Here is a 22792-nt window from a genome sequence, read left to right on the forward strand (position 1 = left end):
AGCAAGACTAGCAGACCAACTCAATAGAGAAGACCCAACAAGACTCTTAGCTTAGTCGTCGCGGTTTTTCTTCTTCTTCGAAACGCGCTTGACCTTAACCACCTGTGCCGGCGCCACGTCGTGAGCGAAGAGCTTCGATACCTCGAGACCCGAGGTGAAGGCGTTGTTGAACATGACACGCTGCTGGAAGGAGGAGATGAAGGGCAAGAACATCGACACAATCATAATGGGCCCAAACACGATCCAGCCGACTGCACGGTCATATGCGCGTGCGAGCGCACGCACAACGATGTGGTGGTACTGCAGGCGCAGGATGCACACCTGCATGAACCAGTAGACTGCCACGAACAGCAGCACGAAGATCTCGAACAGGTTCGCAACCGACAATACCGTCAGACTCAGAAGAGAGATGAGCATGCAGCAGAAAGCTAGCACGAACTTCATCTTCCGAAGCTTGCGCTGCTTCATCGACATCTTCTTGGTAACACGACTCGCGATGTAACCGCAGCAGATTAAGAGTAGGAAGATCACGATGACCAAGCCAGAAAGTGCGTACGTCAACATGTCATCCTTCGACGTGATGATTCGGCCGGGAGTCTCGAAGTAAGCGTTGTACATCATGTTCAGGTACATGCCTATAGCGACCAGCAGGAATCGAAGCTTGCGAACATTCGAGATGAAGCGACTTCCACCCGTAGTGTGCTCCAGGTATTCAAGTTCGTTCGACCACCAACCAAACCAACTATCAGCCGAATCATTAGTCGTCTTCAGCCAGTTCTGCCAGTCGTTGTAGTCCTCGATGATTTTATCCCAGTCCAGACCACTCGGGTTGAAGAAGAACGGGGCCCACATCCAGGTCGCAGCGATAATCCACAGCGAGTACGACATCATGCCGTAATTCTGGTTCGTTGGCAGCACACACGACTGGTAGTGATCAGAATAGCAACGAGTCCTCCACTCTAGGTCAGTTGGCTCCACATTGTTGTAGTAGTCTGCGTCAAGTCTCCACGAGCAATTACACCACGAGAACGAGCCGTAGGCGTAGAACATCAAAAGCAAAAATAACAGCTCGACTCCACGGTAGAAGTGGCTGAAGGCGTAGAACCGGAATAACTCGGCGAATTTTTCGTGCTTAATCGTGAAACCACGACCCGTAGCGCGGTACTTGGCACCACCGTGAATCAGAGTGCGGTCAAAGTAGTGCATACGCGTGCCCATCTGGAACGTGAAGAAAATCGGGCCAAGCGTCATGATGTTCCAGAGTAAATAGGTAAAACCATGTCGGAAACCTTGCTCAACACCCACAACGGCAATGACTGGGACAACGAGCAAGAAGCCGAACTGGAACGCCCACGATGTGTTAAGCGTGCCGGCAATACCCAGACCACCCTTCTCAAGGAAGTAGCTGTCCATGCCACTCAGAGCCATGTACACCTTGCCGTAGATGAAGAAGTACACACCAACCACAGTCATCGACTGCGTGAAGTACCAACCCAAGTTACCGTAGAACCACGAGTGCAGACGGAAGAAGTCCAGGCGAGAAGCCATTCGCATAGCATCGCGCGAAATTACAGCTTCGCCGGCACCAGACGATAGCTTCGCCTCGAACAGAGCAAGCTGCTGCATACCCACATCACGACCCTTACCCACTTGAATAAACTCCTCGTGAGACGTACGTCCACCACGAAGGGTACTGTTAAAACCGGCGAAAATATCTTCAGAAAGGTTGACACCCTTGGAGGCCTTAGCAGTGCCACCACAGCTCATGGCAAACAGCTTGTCGAAAATATCGGGGTGACCGTAGTGCTGACGCACATGGAAAAGAGCAAGCATACGCTGACCCAGCGACACGAACGACAGTTCCTGAATCGACATGAAGCTGGCCAAGTTCGACACGCCGCCCGTAAACACGTGCTCACGGAAACCAATAATCGTCAGCGGACGTTTCTCGGTGCCCCGGTCCATCGTTGACAGCAGGTTGGGCATCTTCAAGGCTTCCTCGAGGTAACCGTCTTGGTTCATATCGATACACTGGAGCAGCTCACCGCGCGAGAAAATGATGGCGTGGTTCTGGTTCTCAGGCTTACCTTCACCAACAATCGGGTTTCCTGGAAGCTCCACGCGGTAGATCTCGACAATCTTGTCATCCTGAGACCGAATTAGAACTGAAAAGAACTTGGGCGGGCCATCCTTCACCTTCTTAGGACCATCCACGTATGCAACGCGGAGATTCGGGTGCTTGCGCAGCAGGAAGTCAATGTCTTGAGCTTGCTGTTTCTGCTCGTCCTTCTGCTTACCGTAAATCTGGCATGTGCACACGTAATTGAACTTCAGAGCAACCATTTCGTTCAGCTTGCAGCACTTGTTGCACGAACACGTCACTTGGTGCATGGGCTCGTTTTCACCGATCTCCAGCCAGTGCAGGAATCGAATAGCTTCCTCGTTGTACATCATACCGCGAACTGTACGTGCGAGAGTCTGACCTCGGTAACTAGCCCACAGCTGGACTTCCTCAGGGTTCTTCTTCAAAGCTTCATTCATGTCCTTCGCCTGAATGCGTTCGAGCAGATTCTCCCACTCGAACGGATAGATAGTCTGCAAGTAGTACAGCAGCTTGATGCAGTCATCATTTTGGGCAGTCAAATCCTTGATCGAGTACATGACGATTTCGTTGTAGTAAGGAGTCGACACCGTCAGCGAGCGAATCTTGCGAATCGGCTTAGCCTCAGGCATGTCCATAAACAAAGAGTTAGCGAAGAATCGCAAGCGACGGCGTCCTTCGTCCGAGCGTGGCTCCGCATCGAAGTTATCCACAGTCAGCAGCTGATACGCGCGCGACACAATGTCCAGGGCAGCCTCATCATTCACAATTTTCTGCAGCTGTAGGCTGGCGTAATGTTGGGCATCACCGGGAAAAAAGAATGAGTTGGGTTTCAACGGAGTGTCGTTCAGCATCTGCACCAGGTTTTCTTGCTTTGCAAGAACCATCTTGAGGCAGTTGATGACAGACTCGACCGAGTCGATAACCTTGTACAGAGCACGCTGAAACTTGATGCTGGTCTCGGTAGACTTCTTCGGCACTTCCAAAATGGACTTCATCAACTCAGCAGCGGCAGCACGGCACATGTACAAGTTGTCCAACTTCAGCCCCTTCAGAATTTGCTGATGCGACGCCATCTCTTCGATGAAGTTGTAGCAGTCGTCCAGCTCCTTGTGTTCCTCGCCAAGTAGGATACGGAGAACTTGTGATGAGAACTTGTACGACCCCAAAATCGACTCGACACGGAGATCATCCTTCGTCAGACGCTCGCGCATCGTTGTTTCAATCTTCTGAAGCGTCTTGTCTTTCTTCTTTTTGTCGGTCTTCAGTTTTTCATAGAGCGCAGAGCACTCGAGAACAATGTCGATCGACTCATCCAGCTTGCCAGCGGTCAAGAACGCCGGGGGGTACAGCTTGCGTCCAACCGTATCCTTAGAATCAATCAAATAGCTCAACACATTCAGCTCGCGGTCACTAATGACATCAGCTTCGCGCAGGCTAGTCAGACAACGGTTCCACGCCATAGCGAACGGGATCGTGCGCTCAAATTCCGCACCAGACACGCCTGTAATCGAGCCAATGTTCGAAGTGCGACTCGATTGCGACGACATGTCCTCGTCCGTGCCGTTAGGCGTCTTCATCTCATTGTAAACATCTTCGTCTTCACGTTGTTCAAGCAGACTCGAGTACTTTTGGGTCTTCACCGTCAACGGCTTAGCACCTTGAGACATCGAAATGCGCTCAAAGCGGCGCACAGGCATGGCCATTTCATCCCTTTCGTTTTTGTTCTTTTTGTTCTTTTTCTTTTTCTTCTTAGCTTGTTCCTCGGCAATGTTAGGCACCAGCTTGCGGTTAAACACGCCAGGAATTTTCTTGAAGGTCAAGCGAAGGATTCGGAAGGAGCGCAGCTCACCAATGCGCAGGTTGAAACCAGCGAACGAGCCATAGACAACCGATAAAACAGAATAGAAGATCTGTGCGTCGTACAAGAACACCATCCAGGCCGGAATCCAGAGAAACAGGATATAGATAATGTTGTGGAACGTGAACTGGAGCATGAAGTGCGAGTACTTGAGATAGTCAGTCGAGTTGGCGGAATACACGAACAATGTCGTCTCCACCAGTGTTTTTACAACAAACTGGTAATCAAACGTAAGCTTGCACAGGTACAGAACAATCCAAAAGCATGTGTAGCGGCAGTACGTTTTCATAGGGACAGGCATTGATCGGCCCACGAAGCCCATTCCGATGCCAGAAAAGAAGCGATTCTGCAGTTCGCATACGCACACAAGGCCGATCATTGCAGCTCCTCCAAGAAGAGCCATCACACCCTTGTCGGTACGGCTAAAGTTGATCAATCCCTGGATGAGCGTCACGATACGAGTCGGCTTCTTAATCAGGCTGGTAATATCAATTTGGCAACTGCCACAGTTGAGCAAGCCATCACCTTCATCGTCCAAAATGCTGTTAACCTGAGCCAACCACGATGGAGCACATTTGCTCTGGTCGTACGTGATTGAAGCTACAGACCCGGCACTCGAGACTTCGTCGGCATCACCCGTTTGCTCGAAGCACTTGTTAATCAGATCGTGGTAGCATTTGCATCGACCCACCTGCTTTTCCACACAGTCCGTAAACGGCACGATCTCAAGAAGCTCCTTGAAGTCCTGAGGCAATGTACCGAAAGTGTCAGAAGCTGATGTGAAGTACTCCACACCCAGGCACGTCGCTAGCTTCGCATACAGACACTGGCTGCCTGCACCACTGGCCGTGTTGATATCGCCCGATAAAGAATCAGCCGTGTTTTGCACTGACGAGCTATCCGTAGACGCCGCGTACTTTTTGCCGAGGATCGTAAGAACCGATGTTGAACTGGCCGGCTGCACGTCAACCCCGTACATAATCGTCGAGTCAGGACAAAACAGCACCATATCGATCGAGAAACCCAGCGTCGCCAGGAACAGCGCGCAGTTCATGAAGAAAATGCGGCGGAACGAGATAATCGCGCGCGCCCAACTTCTTGTCTCGTTGTACGTCTTCTTGACGATTTTGGGGCGGCCCTTCTTGTCGTAGTTGGAGAACGCCTCGCCAATGTTGTTATAGTCGTACTTCAGGCACTTCTTGGTCCAGAAGAACTCGTTAAAGTCATCGTAGTTACGAATGTCCTTGTGGGGGGCGGTGGCGCCCTTGCTCGTCTTCTTGTCGCTGTCGCGACGCAGCTCCGCGTACATGGGGCGGATCGTATTGACCAGAAACGTGCCAGGCTCCTCGTTGCCGCCGCCGTTGGCCTTAGGCAGCATGGTGTGCAGCAGGAAGCACAGGCACTCGGGCATCTGGCGGAAGTTGGCAGCCTCGCCCCAGATAAGGAAGAAGAGCGCAATGTCCACGAGCGGGTCGCTGGAAAACTTGGGCTTCTGCGACACGTACTTGCACCACTTCTTGTAGTTGGCGAAGATGCGGCTGTGCAGGCGGGTGACGCCCTTGTTGGCCAGGTCCATCTCCATCTGCGGGTCGCGCTGGCGCAGGTAGTCGTCGATGGCGTCCGTCTCGTCCTGCTTCTTCTTCTTCTTCTTGCCGTCGTCCTGGCCGCTCTGCTCCTTGAAGTTGGTGAGCAGCAGCAGCAGGTGCTCCTTCTGGTTCAGCACGCTGCTCTCCTGGAAGCCGAAGGTGCGCTTGAGCGTCTCGCAAATGTCGCCCAAGTGGTTCGAACTGCATCAATGATACACCAACGAGTTAGTCAGTTTTTTTAGGCTAGTGTTAACTGAGACACGGCGCTGCCGGCAACAATGAGACGGGTGGACGTGACGTACTTGTTGAGCAGCTGCAGCACGGGCGTGTAGACCTCGGGCAGGCACTCCATCTCGAGGATGTTGTGCTTGACGAGGTTGCGGCCCTTGGGGCCGCCGCCGCTGACGCTCTTGGCGCGCTGGCTCTTGATCATCTTGACGTAGCGCATCATCTTGTTGTTGAGGCGGTCGGCCGCGTCCTTCTCGTCCGCCGAGCGGTAGCGGATGCTCAGCGCCTGCTCCATGATGTCCACGGCGCGCGTGAGCTTGCGCTCGGCCTCGGCCACGTTGGGGGGCGTCGCGTTCTGCATGGCCACGCCGGCGTTCACGAGGCCCATGGCCTCGTCGCACATCTGGCGCTGCATCTCCAGGGCCTCCGTCATGATGCCCACGGAGCTGCCCTCGCGCTCGCTGCCGTTGCCGTTGGTGCCGTGGCCGCGGCGGTTCATGGCGGCGGTGGGTCCTCCCTCTCCTCTAATGTCCGTTCGTACGCGCGCGCCGACGCGTCCGCTCTCCTGGCTTCCGAGCAACCGCAATCGCCCGCGCGCAAAGGAATGGGGAATGAATAGCGGGAGAACCGCTGGATGTTTTTCGCCGACGTCTTTCCGTGGAGAGGGCAGGGCGCGCGCCCGGAAACGGCTGAGGGAGCCAGCGCCGCCATACTGGGGGCCAGTCAGCGCGGAGGTTTCGGATCGCCAGGAGGGACCCCTACCCGTCGATAGCAGGAGAGCAGCCGCGCGTAGACGCTGCGAACCGAACTGGCGATCGGCGCTCGCCCCAGCCAAAAGACACAAGCATCACATCTCGCAGGTATTTGTCCGTCACCTTACAAACCTCAAGATAGAAACCTGTATTGTACAACTGGTTTGTGCAGGTTTTACAGGAATGCGAGGTAGGGGAGTTTTACTATCGATCCTACTGGAGTACTAACGGAGATCTGGCGCTCGACGGCGCGGAAATTGTAGTGATGCGGTAGTACGCGCCAAGTACTATTGCGAAGGGGCCCCCGTCACAAGTCATGAAAGTCGCACCCATTACCCCATTCGTGCTGCGACGACATCTGCCAAGCACCGGTCGCACCTCGTTTGCTATTTGCAAAGGATCGCGATCCGTCCCGACGATTCTACGGCCCGGCACGGAGCCGAATTCCGTGGGTAGCAGATACTGAGCACATAATGAAGTGTGAAACATGCTCCACGTACAGTATAGTGCAGCGGCTTTCATCGACCATGCAAGACACGGGGGCGGCTAATCTCGTTGGTTGTATGGAGTTTTGCCTCAAGTGTTACATACAGTAGTTCTCAATACTTTCCCTGCGGCATGACCGAGCGCGAACCTCCCCACGACAATTTTCCGCAGGCAACGGTTTTCTTTTGTACTATGCGTTGAGCGGGTTTAACTTGTAAATGGATCAGATACCCTCAAAGTGTATGACGTACTTCGAAGTACGGAGCAGATACCGAAACAATGTCGACAGCGCTCTACGGCCTTGTTCGGTATTACTTTCCTAACTACTAATCTGAAAATAGTATTAGTGGTTCAATACATACAGTACTATGTTGGAATAGTACTTTTGTTCCTGAATTTCAAAGACCAGACGTTGGCCCAACAGAGACCGGACGACGGAGCTTCCTTGGCGGCACCTGGGCCGCTCGCGCCGCGAAAGATGGTACGCCACAGCCAGCTGTGCTTGCAATGAGTTCGGCTTGGCATCGACGCTTCTGAGGCGTGAAAGGCGCCTCGGTGCGGCGCCGTCATCCGTTACGACGCGGCCGCCAGAACGCATACTGTGATATTACGTTGTGGCCGTGCATCACGGTCCTCAGCGGGGATTGTGTTAAATCATCTTGCAATACCTAACACGCATCAAGCTTAAAATATTCGTACTCAAAGATATCGCCTTGGGCGGGGTTTTGAGGTCGTCCCATGACGCCAAGTGTAGGCTGGAGCTGCTGAGAAAACGGCCCAGCATGTGGTGGTCTGCGCGCACGCCGGCCATACGACCGGACACCCTCTGGAGCAGGGGCCCGCGAGCGTGGCCGACCGTGAGCTCACAAGCTTCGACAAGCGCTGGCGGCAGCAGCATCGCAGCACCTGCGCGGCATACTGAGGGTTCGCGGCGCCACCTCTGTCGCTTTCAGGACGACACGAGCGAATTTTCACCGGATCTCACAACTGCTCGAAAAATGGTCCGATCAAAGTGTAGCCAAAGCGCACTTTAGAGAGAAGAGCTCCAATAAAAAAGCCACGTGAGACAAGCGACCGCATAATCTTAGGCGCCCATAAAATGGGCTATTTATAGCCATAAGAGCCCATTTTTTTTCGGAAATCCAGAGCTAGCTACATGTATGCCGATCTTGCGCGTTTTGCGGTTAACGTGTGAACTAATTTAGCGCCTCTGTCGAATATTAGCGGATGGCTGCTAGGCACTCGACACTGCCTAAGTAAGACTTTGCCAGCCTTGTCCGAGATGCCGATTGGCGCCGCGGAGAATGGAGGCATGGGTCGGCAATGATGCTTTGCAGCCGACGCACACCTGACAATGAAAGTGCTGCACAGCGAGTCTCTCGCGATTTCATGAAGTTCAAAGTGCAGCAATTGATTCTGCCTCATGGGCACACCACTCGCCTAGTTGCACGATAGACGCCATTTTCCTAGCGACAGTCCGTCTGTAGCCACGTCTACATGTAGTAACCCTAAAGATGCAAAGGGTACTTACTACATATAGTACGCGAAGTCTGTGCGTTTACGCATGTGGGAACGGCAAAGGACAAATGTCTAAGCAAGGGCAGCATTCGATACTCTATTGTGCGCGCCGAGCCCGCGAGCGGCTCGGCAACCAAAAACTTACAGTCGTCGGTTTGTGACGCTGCCAAGATGCCCTTTTCAAAATCACCCATTTTAGTGTAACACCGATTCTGAATCTTTCGAGTCAGCCGCAACACCTTGGTCACCAACCCGGTAGCGAACTTCCGACCTCAGCAAAGGCGCCCGCCGCAGGATCGCACGACTCCAAGCGGACGGCGCGCCTGTCATCCAAGCCTGTCACCGATGGCTACTCTTGTCCATATTGACAAGCAAGTAGCTTGGGGGCGGATGATAGCTTCGAGACGAGGATGGACGCCGAATCATTTGCCGCCTTGCGACGATGCCTGTCCTCTGCCTGCGCGTTTCATGAGTTCTAAGGAAGAGAAGGCCGCACCGCTCCGATGCATGTTCATCGCCATCTCTGGCTTGTGTATTTTTGCTATGTGCTTACCGATGTACACGTAAAAAAAAGAGGACACTGAAAGGAAAAGAGTGCCGAGTGGGGATCCCACCGCACCGCCAGCCATCCATGGCGTGCGCGCCAGGATTCGTGCCAGGAAAGCAGGGGAATGGTCCATGGTGCGTGATGATGCTCTTCGAGCCCCCTCCTGCACAATCCAGGCGGCGCACGCCGTACCCAGCAGGCGTAGCGGGTCCGGACGATACGATTTGCTAGCTCTAGTCACTCCGCTTCTTCTTCTTGGCCACGCGCTTGACCTTGACAATCTTGCTCGTGGACGACGCCGCCTCGTTCGCAAAGAGCTTCGACACCTCGAGACCGGACGTGAACGCGTTGTTGAACATGACGCGCTGCTGGAAGGAGGCGAGGAAGGGCAGGAACATGGCGATGAAGAGCACCGGGCCGAAGATGATCCAGCCCACCCACCGGTCGTACGAGCGCGCCATCCCGCGCACCACGACGTGGCTGGTCTGGTTGCGGTAAATGCAGAGCTGCAAGAACCAGTACGCGGCGATCAGGATGATCACAGCGATCTCGATCAAGTTAATGATCGAGATGACCAGCAGACTCACGCAAGCCACCAGGAGGCCGCAGCAAGACAGGATGAACTTCATCTTGCGCAGCTTCTTCTGCTTGAAGGTCATTTTCTTCTTGACGCGGCTGGCGATGTAGCCACAGCACAGCAGAAGCAGCACCAAGATAAACATGAGGCCAGATAGCGCGTACGAAATCATGGATCCCTTCACGATCTCAAGATCCCGGTCCTCGTAGTACGTCTTGTACGCCAACTGGAGGTACATGCCGTACGCCACGAAGAAGAAACGCATCTTGCGGATCATCGACACAATGCGCGAACCCCGGGTTGAGTGCTCCAGGTACTCCACTTCGTTGGACCACCAACCTGACCAACTTGCCGCCGAATCGTTCGTCGTCTTCAGCCAGTTCTGCCAGTCGCTGTAGTCCTCAATCAGCTTATCCCAATCGAAGCCACTCGGGTTGAAGAAGAACGGCGCCCACAACCAGGTCGCAGCAATAATCCATAGCGAGTACGACATGACGCCGTAGTTCTGGTTTGTCGGCTCCACGCACGTTTGGTAATAGTTCGCGTAACAACGAGTGTTCCAGTCATTGTCGGAAGGCTTGTAGTAGTTGTAGAACAAGGCGTCCTGCGTCCACGAGCAGTTGCACCACGAGAAAGTGCCGTACGCACGGAACAAGATCAACAGGAAGACAAGCTCCACGGCACGGTAGAAGTGGCTGAAGGCGTAGAAGCGATAAAGCTCCGCAAAACGCTCGTGCTTAATCGTGAAACCACGACCCGTGGCGCGATACTTGGCACCACCGTGAATCAGAGTGCGGTCAAAGTAGTGCATACGCGTGCCCATCTGGAACGTAAAGAACAGAGGGCCAAGCGTCAAGATGTTCCAAATCAAATAGGTAAGACCGTGACGGAAACCCTGCTCAACACCAACCACAGCGACGACTGGCACCACCAGCAAGAAGCCGAACTGGAACGCCCACGATGTGTTAAGTGTGCCGCCAATACCCAAGCCACCCTTCTCAAGGAAGAAGCTGTCCATACCACTAAGAGCCATGTACACCTTGCCGTAGATGAAGAAGTACACACCAACTACAGTCATCGTCTGCGTGAAGTACCAACCCAAGTTACCGTAGAACCACGAGTGCAGACGGAAGAAGTCCAGGCGAGAAGCCATTCGCATAGCATCACGCGAGATAACACACTCACCAGCACCAGACGACAGCTTTGCCTCGAACAGAGTCAACTGCTGCATACCCACATCACGACCCTTGCCCACTTGGATAAACTCCTCGTGCGAAACGCGACCGCCACGAAGGGTACTGTTAAAACCGGCGAAAATATCTTCAGAAAGGTTGACACCCTTGGAGGCCTTAGCAGTGCCACCACATCCCATGGCAAACAGCTTGTCGAAAATATCGGGGTGACCGTAGTGCTGACGCACATGGTTCAGTGCCAGCATACGTTGACCCAGTGACACGAACGACAGTTCCTGGATCGACATGAAGCTGGCCAAGTTCGACACGCCGCCCGTAAACACGTGCTCACGGAAACCAATAATTGTCAGCGGACACTTTTTGGTTTCGGAGTCCTTAGTCGATAGCAGGTTGGGCATCTTCAAGGCTTCCTCGAGGTAGCCGTCTTGGTTCATATCGATACACTGGAGCAGCTCACCGCGCGAGAAAATGATGGCGTGGTTCTGGTTCTCGGGCTTACCTTCGCCAATGACCGGGTTACCCGGCAGCTCCACACGGTAGATCTCGGCAATGTTTTCACCATCGGCACGCACTAAGACGGAGAAGAACTTCGGAGGGCCCTCCTTCATCTTCTTGGGGCCGTCCACGTATGCAACACGGAGGGTTGGGTGCTTACGGAGCAGGTACTCAAGGTCAGAAGCCTGCTGCCGTTGCTCGTCCTTCTGCTTACCATAAATCTGGCATGTGCACACGTAGTTGAATTTCAGAGCAACCATCTCGTTCAGGCGTTTGCACTTGTTGCACGGGCAACCAGGCTGGTGCATGACCTCGTTTTCACAGATCTCCAGCCAGTGCAGGAAGCGAATGGCATCTTCGTTGTACATCATACCACGCACGGTACGTGCAAGCGTCTGACCACGGTAGCTAGCCCACAGCTGGACTTCCTCAGGGAACTTTTTCAGAGCCTCCTCCATATCCTTGGCCTGAAGCCGTTCGAGCAAGTTTTCCCACTCAAATGGATAAATGGTCTTCAGGTAGTATATCAGCTTGATACTGTCATCGTTTTGGGCAGTCAAGTCCTTGATCGAGTACAGCACAATTTCGTTGTAATACGGAGTCGACACCGTCAGCGAGCGGATCTTGCGGATTGGCTTGGCCTCGGGCATGTCCATAAACAAAGAGTTGGCGAAGAAGCGCAAGCGACGACGTCCTTCGTCCGAGCGCGGCTCCGCATCGAAGTTATCCACAGTCAGCAGCTGATACGCGCGTGAAACAATGTCCAAGGCTGCCTCCGAGTTCACTAGGCGCTGCAGCTGCATGTTAGCGTATTGCTGAGCGTCGCCCGGGAAGAAGAAGGAGCTTTGCTTCAACGGGGTATCTGTCAAGATCTGCACCAGATTCTCTTGCTTCACGAGGATCTTCTTCATGCAGTTCAGCACAGACTCCACACAATCAATGACGCGGTAGAGCGCACGCTGGAACTTGATGCTGTTGTCCGTCGTGGTCTTTGGCACCTCAAGGAGCGCCTTCATCAACTCGGCACATGCGGCACGGCACTCGTGCAAACTCTTCAGGTTGAGTCCCTTGAGCACTGACTGCTGTGCAGCCATCTCCTCCATGAATTCGAAGCACTCGTTCAGATCCTTGTGTTCATCACCCAGCAAAAAGCGCACAGCCTGGGAAGTAAACTTGTATGATCCGAGAATCGACTCCACGCGCAAATCGTCCTTGGTCAGACGCTCACGCATCGTGTTTTCAATCTTCTGTAGAGTCTTCTCCTTCTTCTTCTTGTCAGAGCTTAGCTTCTCGTACACAGCTGAGCAGTCAACAATGATGTCGAGGGATTCATCCAGCTTGCCAGCAGTCAAGAAAGCCGGTGGATACAACTTGCGATCCTCTGCGTCCTTCGAGTCGATCAAGTAGCTTAGCACGTTAAGTTCACGGTCGCTAATAACGTCAGCTTCGCGCAAACTTCCGAGGCAACGGTTCCATGCCATCGCGAAAGGAATCGTACGTTCGAAGTCAGCTCCGGAAACACCGGTGACGGAGCCCAGCTGAGACTGACGGCCAGTGGAACTAGCGTCGTCCTTGTCGTTTGGCGTTTTTACTTCATTGTACATTTCTCCATGTTGGTCAAGAAGGTTCGAGTACATTTGGGCCTTCACCGTCAGAGGTTTGATTCCGTCGGCCATTGAAACACGCTCGAAGTGACGCACAGGCATCGTTGAATCTTCCTTCTCACCTTTTTTCTTTTTCTTCTTCTTTTTCTTGCCATCGGCCGCACCATCCTGAATGTTCGGGACAATCTTCTTGTTGAACATGCGAGGAATGGACTTGAACGAAAGTCGAAGCACGCGGAAAGAACGCAGCTCACCGATCCGAAGGTTGAAGCCCGCAAACGAACCGAAGACCACCGACAAAACAGAATAGAAAATTTGTGCGTCGTACATGAACACGAAGAATGCTGGGATCCACAAGAACAGAATGTAGATAATGTTGTGGAACGTGACCTGGAGAATGAAGTTTGAGTACTTGAGGTACTCGTTCTCGTTGGCGTACCAGATAAACAATGTTGTTTCCACCAGGGCCTTCATCATGTACTGGTAGTCGAACGTCAGCTTGCACATGAACAGCAAAAGCCAGAAGCACGTGTACCGGCAGTACGCGCGAATCGGAACAGGCAACGAACGTCCAACATAGCCTGAACCGACACGCGAGAAGATCTTGTTCAAGAACTCGCACGCAACGACAAGACCAAGACAACCGACTCCGCCAAACATTGCGAGAGCACCCATATCGGTACGAGTGGTATAGGCTTGGCCGTCTTTAAGCGGCGTGCCAGTTCCGACCTTTAATAGTCCAGATATGAGATCACCGATTTTGCCATTGGTGATCAGCGCCTTGATGTCTAGTTGGCAAATTTCGCAGTTCAGTTTACCAGCGCCCGGATCTTTAATGATGGATTCAACGGCAGCGCGCCAGTTCACAACACACATGCTCTGGTCGTACTCGCTTGATGACGAAAACGTGAGCTCGTCTTGAGTAACGTGAGTAGTCTGGCCGGTTTCGGCAAAACAAGTGGTGATTAAATCCAAGTAGCACCCACAGCGCCCCGTAGATTTCTCCACGCAGTCGGTGAACGGCACAAGCTGCAGCAATGCCTTGAAATCAATCGGGATTTTTTCGAATATACCGTCCGTGTAGGTCATACCTAGGCACGTAGCAAGCATCTGGTGGTTACAGCTTGCTCCCGACCCCGTGCTAGATTTGTCAGCAGATCCATCACCAGATCCAACGGCAGTGTAGTCGGAAGCAGTCAAATTCTTGCCGAACACGGTAAATCCACGGGAGTTTCCGTTGCTCAGATCGGCGCCGTACAAAATGGGCGTGTCGGGGCAAAACATGACCACGTTAACAGAGAATCCAAGAACAGCCATGAACAGCGCGCAATTGAAGCAGAAGATGCGACGGAAAGACATCAGCGCTCGGAACCACGTTCGCTTCTCCACAAAACTCTTCTTGATGACTTTCGGGCGGCCCTTCTTATCCACTTCACCAAATGCCTCGTGGATTGTCGTCGGGTTGTACTTCAAGCACTTTTTGCTCCAGAAGAATTCGTTGAAGTCGTCGTAGTTACGGATCTCGGCGTGAGAGGCACGGGCGCCCTGCGACGTCTTCTTGTCGTTATCCTTCTTGACCTCATTGTACATGGGGCGAATGACCTCAGCAAGGAAGTCGCCGGGGTTCTTGCTACCGCCACGAGATGAGGCCTGGGGGAGTGACGTGTGCAGCAGGAAGCAGAGCAACTCGGGCGTCTGGCGGAAATTGCCAGCCTCGCCCCAAATCAGGAAGAACAGTACGATATCCACAAGCGGGTCACTTGTGAAGGCGGGCTTGGTCGAAACGTACTTGCACCACTTGGTGTAGTTGGCGAAGATGCGTTCGTGGAAGCGCTTGATGCCCTTGTTGGCCATGTCCAGCTCCTGCTGGTGGTCGAGCTGGTGGTGCTCCTCGGCGTTTTGGTTCGGCTCCTCCTCCTGCAGCTTGAAGTTCGTCAGCATGAGCAGCACGTGCTCCTTCTGGTTGGTCACATTGGCGTCTTGGAACCCAAACGTAGTCTTCATGCTCTCAAAGATATCACCGGCTGTCGACGAGCTGTATACACAAGCAAGATTAAATATAAATAAACACAAGTCAGCTCTGCATGCCTCTTCCCGATGAAACGGCGCGTGTCACTCACTTGCTCAGCAGCTCGACGATCACGTTGTACGTGGACGGGAGGCTGTCCATGGGGAGGATGTTGTACTTGGTGTTGTGTCCGCGCCCCGTGGCTCCGCCGGCCGTGCCCTTCTCGCGCTGGCTGCGGATCATCTTGACGTAGCGGTTCATCTTGTTGTTGAGGCGCTGGCTGGCGTCGCGCTCCTCCTGCGTCGGGTATTCGATGGCGAGCGCCTGCTCCATGAGCGTCACGGCGCGAGAGAGCTTGGCGTCCGCGCCGGCCGTGTCGGGCGGCGATGCGTTCTGCATGGCCACGCCGGCGTTGACCAGCTCCATGGCCTCATCGCAGAGCTTCTTCTGCTGGCGCAGCGGCTTGCTGTACTGCATGGCGTCATCGCTGTCGCCGTCGCTGCCGGAACGCGCCATGGTGCGCGGGCTGCGGGGCGTTCAAGACTGAGGGGCGAAGGCAGGCGGGGAGCAGAGAGAGAGACAGCGAGCGTCGGGGTCCTGTCTCGGTCCACGTGCGAACTGCCCAGCTGGCGGCAGGTCTTATCGCCGATCGCGACTGGCGGGGACACTTGCGCTCTGTATGCGGCGCCGGCGCGAGGAAGCGATCGATCGTCCGCTCGGGTGTTTCCTCCGGACCTCTGGCCGTCGGCTCGCGATATCCCGCACTGAGAGCGAGCAGCGGCCGACACCAACGGACGCCGCAGTTCGGCCGGCGCCTCTCGGCGGCCAATAGTGAAGCCAAGTGCTGCTTGGGTTTAGAAATCAGAATCCCGGAATGTGATTACCTGCGGGAACGAATTTTTCAGGAATTCAATGAGCCAGTATGGACAACCTGTGAAGCAGCATCCACCTGCGACATCGAGTGCGATACGCTGGCCTGAGTTACTCTGAGGGCCTCTATTCGGGCTATTTTCGAGGATGGCGGATTTGGCACCGCCCGAAGGAGCCCTCTATTAAAGGCGATCGAAAGGAATCAGTCCGGAACAGCTGGATTTTGTTGTTTGCACCAAAACCAGGCTTTGACTGCTCGCCGCGCGCAATGTGGATCTCGTTGAGACGTGGGGCGGTAACGTCCCGACGGACTGCCTCCACGAAGCATAGCGCTGTCAACGCCACCACCGCTCACTGGACGGAACCGTGACTTTTGACGGCGAGGCATCGCCCCTCTTGGCGCTCTTCCCATCGGTCGCGAGCAAATTAATTTACCCCAGCTGTTTTGTGTTCGTTTCACATCAAAGATCAGCACGAGTACGATTGGACCACTTCAGTTTTTTTGAAAACTTTTCTCAAAAAAGCTAAAACTGATGTGGTACGCTCGTTGTAACGTATCTTGCCTGTAGACCGTCATGCCCAAGAAGCGCAGCGCGAACCGCGTGCGCGGCATCCCGGGCCGTGCGCCGGCCGAGCGCGAGCGCCGCCTCGTCCGCCTCAAGGAGAAGGAGCTGCGCGCAGTGGTTCTCCGCCTGCGCACGCTGGGCCGCGACGGCACCGCCGCAAATGCCGAAGAGCGGGACGCGTGCTTCCGCGAAGTGCGCCGGCTCGCAGTGACACCGAAAGGCCTGGTTTCAGAAGAGTTCCGTCGGGAGCTGTGGTCGTTTTTGCTGGGGGTCAATACCGCGGCGCTAAACGGCTACTCGAACACCGGGAGCGGGTCCCACCAGGATCACCGGGATGCTGCGCAGGTGGAAAAGGACGTGGAGCGGTCGATGTGGCACTACGACGTGCTGCAAGGGCTCAAGGAGAGTGAGCGCCGCGTCAAGCGCCGAGCGCTCACGCAGATCATCCTTGGGGTGCTAGACAGCAACGACGAGCTGTTCTACTTTCAGGGGTACCACGATATCGTTTCGGTGTTTCTCTTGACGCTCGGCAACTCCAAGGGAGCGCTGCAAGCTGTCCGGAACGTCAGTGAGACGTACCAGCGCGAACCGATGCGGTCGGGGTTCGAGCAAGTCATGGCGACGACGAGGCTGCTGTTCCCGCTGCTGGATGCGGCTGACGAGCTGCTTTGTCAGCATCTGCAGGAGACGGGGGTGAGTCATCGCTTCAGTTGCAGTAGACACCCACGACAACGCCCTCTACGCTAGGCATGCTGACAAAGCTTTGGGTGTGCGCTGTCTACGTTGTAGGTCGAACCGTATTTCGCTCTACCATGGATGATCACGTGGTTTGCGCATCAACTGTGGCGATTCCAGGATGTCGCGCGGCTGTACGACGTGTTTCTTGTTTCCCACCCACTCTTCAGCTTATACGTATCCGCTGCAGTAGGTGGCCCTCCTTCGACTTGAGCTGCTTTACAGACCTGCATATGCAGCACCACTGACGTGATGCAATTGCAGGTTCTACTTGAAGCGAGGAACAAGATCCTGCGGTGTGAACGCGACTTTGGTACGATGCACGGAATGCTATCGAGCTTGCCGGTCGCCATGGACGTCGAAAAAGTCATCGCACGTGCTGTTGTACTGTTTCATCAACTGCCGCCACCCCAGCTCCTTCAGCGAGCTCAATTCGAGTCGGCCGCATTGTACGCGTTTCTTATGGCCGCCACTACTCCCGACTCCCTATTGATCTTGCTGTATAATTCTCTTTATTCAACAGGACCAACACGTATCTGCAGTCCCCTTTCGAGTACCAGCCGTGGCCCAGTATGACCACGCCAATGTTAAAAGAGGTTCCAGCGTTACCTCCTCGTCAACCAAGGTTGGCCGAGCTCTGTCAGTCTATTTGGGTGTGCATTTCTCTGACTTCTGTGTCGCTATTACTCGTTGTAACAGGGATGGAGACAAATCGAACTACATGCTTGGTTCCTGGCAGGTACGTGTCAATGCTGATTAAACAGAACCCATCCCACCTCTAACTTACATGTTGCTGCATTACAGGCTTCTATCATTGTCACGGCCGTGGCGGTTGGCATTGTGGCAATAGCGTCTGCGTACACTTTCCGGGATCGGATAGGAATGAGGGTGTAAGGCAAGAGATGGCCGTGGTCGCTATATTACGATGACTTCAGTGGAATCCTGGGTATCATCTACAAAATAGAATACACGTTGAATTTATTCGGGTCGTCGCCGAGCGAAAGCAAAATCGTAAAAATGGCGATACTAGGCATTGTGCGCGCATCAAAAGTGGCCCGCCGCTCTCGAGTTGGAACTTCGAGACAGATCATGCGGAATTAGGCCTTGCAACTTTGCTACGGACGAGGCGGAATTTCGCTCTCGTTGGCCATACTCGTATTCTTGCGCTTGCTTCACGAGTTGAGGTCGTGTCAGCATCATACGATTACTGGCTTCAACGATACTTTCAACATTGAGGTATAATTACGAGTCCTCAAAGAAGAGATACTCTCGACAAACTGGGCAATTCGCGTCACGGTTGAGCCACTCGAGTAAGCAGCTCATGTGAAAGTTGGTGCGGTTCATGCCACAGTTGCATAGTGTGCGGACCTTCGGGTTGTCCTGCGTTAGTGCACACCAACCGAAGCGGTCAGAGCTGCATCAACATCTTCCGCCACGAATCCAAGCAGCACTCACCTCGGAGAATGTATCAAGGCACATGATGCACTCGAGGTCCAACTGCCCTTCGTCGATCTACCGTAACGAATACCACACCTGAATCAGCTTCAGTTTAAGCACCAGAAGAGATCTCGCTGCAAAACTTACCACCCCGGTGACCTCCTGATAGGATCGCAGCAGCCTCGACAGTTCCTCCGGTCGAGGTGACGGGGTCGGGTGCTGGTCTGCGGCCACCCCCATGAGTCCGATGCTGAGGCTGCGCCGCATATGCTGCTCCTCCGACTCCTTCTCCTCGTCCTCGTCGCCGCGCCTGTCCGCTCCAGCCACGACCCCAGAAGCGACGTTGAAGCTGCTGCGCTTGGACATACCCCGCTGGCTGCCGCGTCCGCCCGAGCCCGTCCTGGGTCTGGCGCCCAGCAGCTCGTCGGACTCCTGCGCGTCCACGAGCACCTCCAGCTCCTGGTCGCCGCCGTCGTCGCCGCCGCTGCGCTCCATGTCCACCGTGTCGAGGTCATCCGACTGCCGCCGCTGGTACTTGGGCGGGTGCTCCAGGCACGAGCAGTGCTGACCCATGGCGTCGATCGGCGCGAGCTCCAAGCGGCCACTGGCGCTAGCGACAGAGCCCTCCCGACAGAGAGCAGCTCGGGCCGGCTATGCTCGTCCTCTCGCCTGAGTATTGAACTGACTGTGAAACGTCGGACCAAGCTGAAGTGCCTATTTCTAAATTAGACAGGTACTATTTCTAAACAGAAATGGGACTCCCAATCTTCAACCAGAACCGAACGTAGTCATGGGCGTCCGAGGTCTGTTCCCGGCGCTCTCGGCGCTGCTGGCGGCGCTGTTGCTGCACGCCTACAACGACTTCATGCCTGTGGACTCCTACCTCCCCTCCTCCGCCATGAATGCGAGCGTGGAGGCCCACTTCAGCGACTCGTACTACCAGGCGCGAGCGCTCTTCCGATCCCGCGCCACGGCCGCCGGTGCCAATTTGTTCCCCCTCCCACTTGAGCATCTCGGCGCGTTGGACTTGACTGTGGACGTGGCGGTGCTCCCGGGCGCAAGCGACCGTGTGCTGCTGCACATTTCAGGCACGCACGGCGTTGAGGGCTTCGCAGGGAGCGCGATTCAGGCGGCGCTGCTGGAGCGAGCGAGTGCCAGTCCGAGCTCCGCCAAGCTCAAGCCCACCGTCATCTTCGTGCACGCTCTCAACGCCTACGGATTCGCACAGCTGCGCCGATTTAACGAACGCGGCGTGGACTTGAACCGCAATTGGCTCACACCGGAGGAGTTCCAGGAGCGCCAGGAGCGAGACCCGAACCGACTGGGATACTTGGACGTCTACGACCTGCTGAACCCGAAGCACCTGGGCGGATTTGATAACTGGTTCTGGGTGAAAGCTGTCGTGAACCTAGCTACCAAGGGCTTTGACGCGATCAAGAAGGCGACGATTGGTGGCAACTATCGCTTCCCGCAGACGTTGTTCTACGGTGGAAAGGAGCTGGAGCCTAGCTTGGCGCTGCTGCAAACCTTCCTCCATGAGCACGTGGACTTCAATGCCGTAACAAAGTTTGGGATGATTGATGTGCACACGGGACTTGGGCCTGCTGGTGAGGACACTCTCATGCTCGGGGCGGGGAGTGACATGGCCGCCGCACGCGATGTGTTCAAGGGTGCAGAATACACGGACAAAGTAGTTTTCGTCCACGACAACAACAACCCTGTCTCACGCGGATATGATGGCGTTGGAGGATTCACCTTTGACGGCGTGGCAAAGCTACTTGGACCACAGACTAAAGGAAATGCGCTCCTGTTCTGTCAGGAGTTTGGAACAGTGCCAGGTGTGTTTATCATCAAAGCCATGATCGAAGAAAATGCCATGTACCACCACAGCCCGTCACCCGTGAGCCGCTTACCGTACGCGCAAAAACTTCGGGATGTGTTTTATCTGCATCAGAGCGGCTCCTGGAAGAGCGAGGTCCTTCGCCGTGGTGCTGACGTCTACGATCGGCTTCATGCGTACTTGTCCGCGTAAGCAAGCCAAACGTCGCAAGCGTGTTGTCTGTGTGGTATGACCGTAGCAGTAGCGATAACAAAGGCTAATATGCTAATTTGAAATGAACGCTGAGCTTTGATCGTTGAGTTGTAGATTGCGGCCGTAGTTGAACAGTAGCAGATAAATCCGATGACAAAACGCGTGACTTGATTACCCAAATCATTGTGATCAACAAAATGTTGGCGGTGGCCGCTGCTCGTTACGCTGGTAACCGCGCTGTTACGCGGCGGAACTGCCTCAACACGTTGTCAGAGTACGAGTTTTGGCAGTGCACTTTGTGCTACCACCCAAGAAAACACCATGTACATGTACGCACACAGTATTTTTTTCGGAACGGAATGCGAAATACACGCTCAAAGAATAATAAAAATACGCGAAGTATCCACCTCAGTGGCTAGCCAACGTCCTCGAGAAGGAGACGGCATCTCGTAAAAGCACCACTTCAACTCTGAGTTTCACTCGAATGACCAGTCACTTTCGTGGTCGAGTGGTCCACACGGAATATTTTAACGATTTCTATTGGTTGAAAAGCCGAATTATTGAATGACTGGCTGTTGAGGGCGGCTCAGAGGCGCCGCCTGCCGCGGAGCTCCCCCATTCGTTTATTCGCCATCTACGATCACCATGCCCACCAAGAAGGTCAAGCGCACCACCACCACCAAGGTCACCTCGACCAAGACGGTCAAGGCCTCGTCGGCTGCCTCGAAGAAGAACCCCCTCTTCGTGTCCACGCCCAAGAACTTCCGCAAGGGCGGTGACATTCAGGTATTTTGAAGCGCCGTCTCCCTCTCGAGAGTTCCATTCCATCGCTTCGCCGTCTCGGCAGCGATTCCACGCCCCTCAGTGAGGGCCAGACGTGGGAAGGAGGCCACCTGCCTAGGTACACTTTCCTTCCCTCGGCTCGGCTCTCACTAGAGAACAGTGTAGCGGGTCCCCCACGACCGCAATGACACAAACTTGTGGTGGCAATTTCATTCGCTCGCGATGATTTGCGCCTCAAGGGTAAAGAACCTCGCTTTCTGCCGCGTTGTCATGCACCAGCTCACTTGTTTTCTGGCGTGGAGGAGCTCTCCCCCACCCAGTCTACATACATGACGGAAACACTGACTCTTGTGAATGTGCTGTTCTATTCGACCTCTCTAGCCCAAGCGTGACCTGTCCCGCTTCGTGCGCTGGCCGCGTTACGTGCGTCTGCAGCGTCAGCGCAAGATCCTCTACCAGCGCCTCAAGGTGCCGCCGTCGATCAACCAGTTCTCCAACACCCTGGACAAGAACGTGGCCACGGACCTGTTCAAGCTGCTGCTGAAGTACCAGCCGGAGACCAAGGCCGCCAAGACGCTGCGTCTGCGCAACATCGCCGCCGGCAAGGAGGAGGCCTCGGCCCCGCCCGCCGTCGTGAAGTTCGGTCTCAACCACGTGACCTCGCTGATCGAGAACAAGAAGGCCAAGCTCGTGGTCATTGCCCACGACGTGGACCCCATTGAGCTCGTGGTGTTCCTGCCCGCTCTGTGCCGTCAGTTCGACATCCCGTACTGCATCGTCAAGGGCAAGGCTCGTCTGGGCCAGCTCGTGCACCAGAAGAACGCCGCCGTCGTGGCGCTCACCCACGTGAACAAGGAGGACAAGGCCAAGTTCGACTCGCTGTCGGAGGCCTTCCGCGCCAAGTTCAACGACGACGCCACCTCGCGTCGCAAGTGGGGCGGTGGCATCATGGGCCTGAAGACCCAGAAGAAGCTGGAGCTGCGCGAGAAGGCGATCGCTGCCGAGGCTGCCAAGAAGGCCCAGTACTAAGTTGTGTACCGGTTCGGAGTGGATTTGGCGTGGCGCGTCGCCTCCGCTTTAGGTGCTCGCGACAGGAGGGACACCTTCCTGGCAAGAGTAATGGCTGAATAACATTTCAACATCCAAAACCACTTTTGTTCATTTCCTTTATCCTTTGCAGACGCCATGAACAAGGTTGATGCTCCGGATTCACTCTGTCTCAAGATGCTGATGCTCTTCGGATCCCTTGTCGCCTCGCCTTTGACTTGGTCTATCCAAGGTGAATCCTGTCGTGGGGTTCACTTCACTTAGCAACGGTTCTTATCGCTGTTGTCTCACTTGCGCGCTGTATGTCTTCAATTGCAATCATATCAGTTAAGTGTTCGAAACTGCTTCGCTCCATTTTCGTCCGAC

General features: G+C 54.6%; 6 protein-coding genes across 6 annotated transcripts; 3 read left to right on the forward strand and 3 right to left on the reverse strand.

The window, feature by feature from the left end:
* Positions 1-51: 51 nt before the first annotated feature.
* On the reverse strand, positions 52-6275 carry IUM83_00604 (putative callose synthase; the record flags this gene model as incomplete). The annotated part of the gene is made up of 2 exons (XM_067924387.1): positions 52-5749; positions 5851-6275. 2 exons carry the CDS (start codon positions 6273-6275, stop codon positions 52-54), a joined length of 6123 nt encoding a protein of 2040 aa, XP_067789081.1.
* Positions 6276-9312: 3037 nt separating this feature from the next.
* IUM83_00605 (putative callose synthase) lies at positions 9313-15472 on the reverse strand (the record flags this gene model as incomplete). Its single annotated transcript, XM_067924388.1, has 2 exons — positions 9313-14983; positions 15069-15472. 2 exons carry the CDS (start codon positions 15470-15472, stop codon positions 9313-9315), a joined length of 6075 nt encoding a protein of 2024 aa, XP_067789228.1.
* A 929-nt stretch (positions 15473-16401) lies between these two features.
* On the forward strand, positions 16402-18021 carry IUM83_00606 (TBC1 domain family member 20; the record flags this gene model as incomplete). The annotated part of the gene is made up of 6 exons (XM_067924389.1): positions 16402-17085; positions 17182-17316; positions 17392-17576; positions 17651-17752; positions 17827-17866; positions 17932-18021. The coding sequence occupies 6 exons, from the start codon at positions 16402-16404 to the stop codon at positions 18019-18021; spliced, it is 1236 nt and encodes a 411-aa protein (XP_067789229.1).
* A 348-nt stretch (positions 18022-18369) lies between these two features.
* On the reverse strand, positions 18370-19161 carry IUM83_00607 (ring zinc finger domain superfamily protein; the record flags this gene model as incomplete). Its single annotated transcript, XM_067924390.1, has 3 exons — positions 18370-18507; positions 18583-18639; positions 18712-19161. The coding sequence occupies 3 exons, from the start codon at positions 19159-19161 to the stop codon at positions 18370-18372; spliced, it is 645 nt and encodes a 214-aa protein (XP_067789082.1).
* A 193-nt stretch (positions 19162-19354) lies between these two features.
* IUM83_00608 (RxLR-like protein) lies at positions 19355-20596 on the forward strand (the record flags this gene model as incomplete). Its single annotated transcript, XM_067924391.1, has 1 exon — positions 19355-20596. One exon carries the CDS (start codon positions 19355-19357, stop codon positions 20594-20596), a length of 1242 nt encoding a protein of 413 aa, XP_067789230.1.
* Positions 20597-21241: 645 nt separating this feature from the next.
* IUM83_00609 (60S ribosomal protein L7a-2) lies at positions 21242-22408 on the forward strand (the record flags this gene model as incomplete). The annotated part of the gene is made up of 2 exons (XM_067924392.1): positions 21242-21382; positions 21761-22408. 2 exons carry the CDS (start codon positions 21242-21244, stop codon positions 22406-22408), a joined length of 789 nt encoding a protein of 262 aa, XP_067788800.1.
* Between the last annotated feature and the right edge of the window lie 384 nt (positions 22409-22792).

The sequence above is a fragment of the Phytophthora cinnamomi genome (genome assembly GCF_018691715.1).
Source record: "Phytophthora cinnamomi strain GKB4 chromosome Unknown Contig53, whole genome shotgun sequence".
In the NCBI taxonomy this organism is placed as follows: Eukaryota; Oomycota; class Peronosporomycetes; order Peronosporales; family Peronosporaceae; genus Phytophthora; species Phytophthora cinnamomi.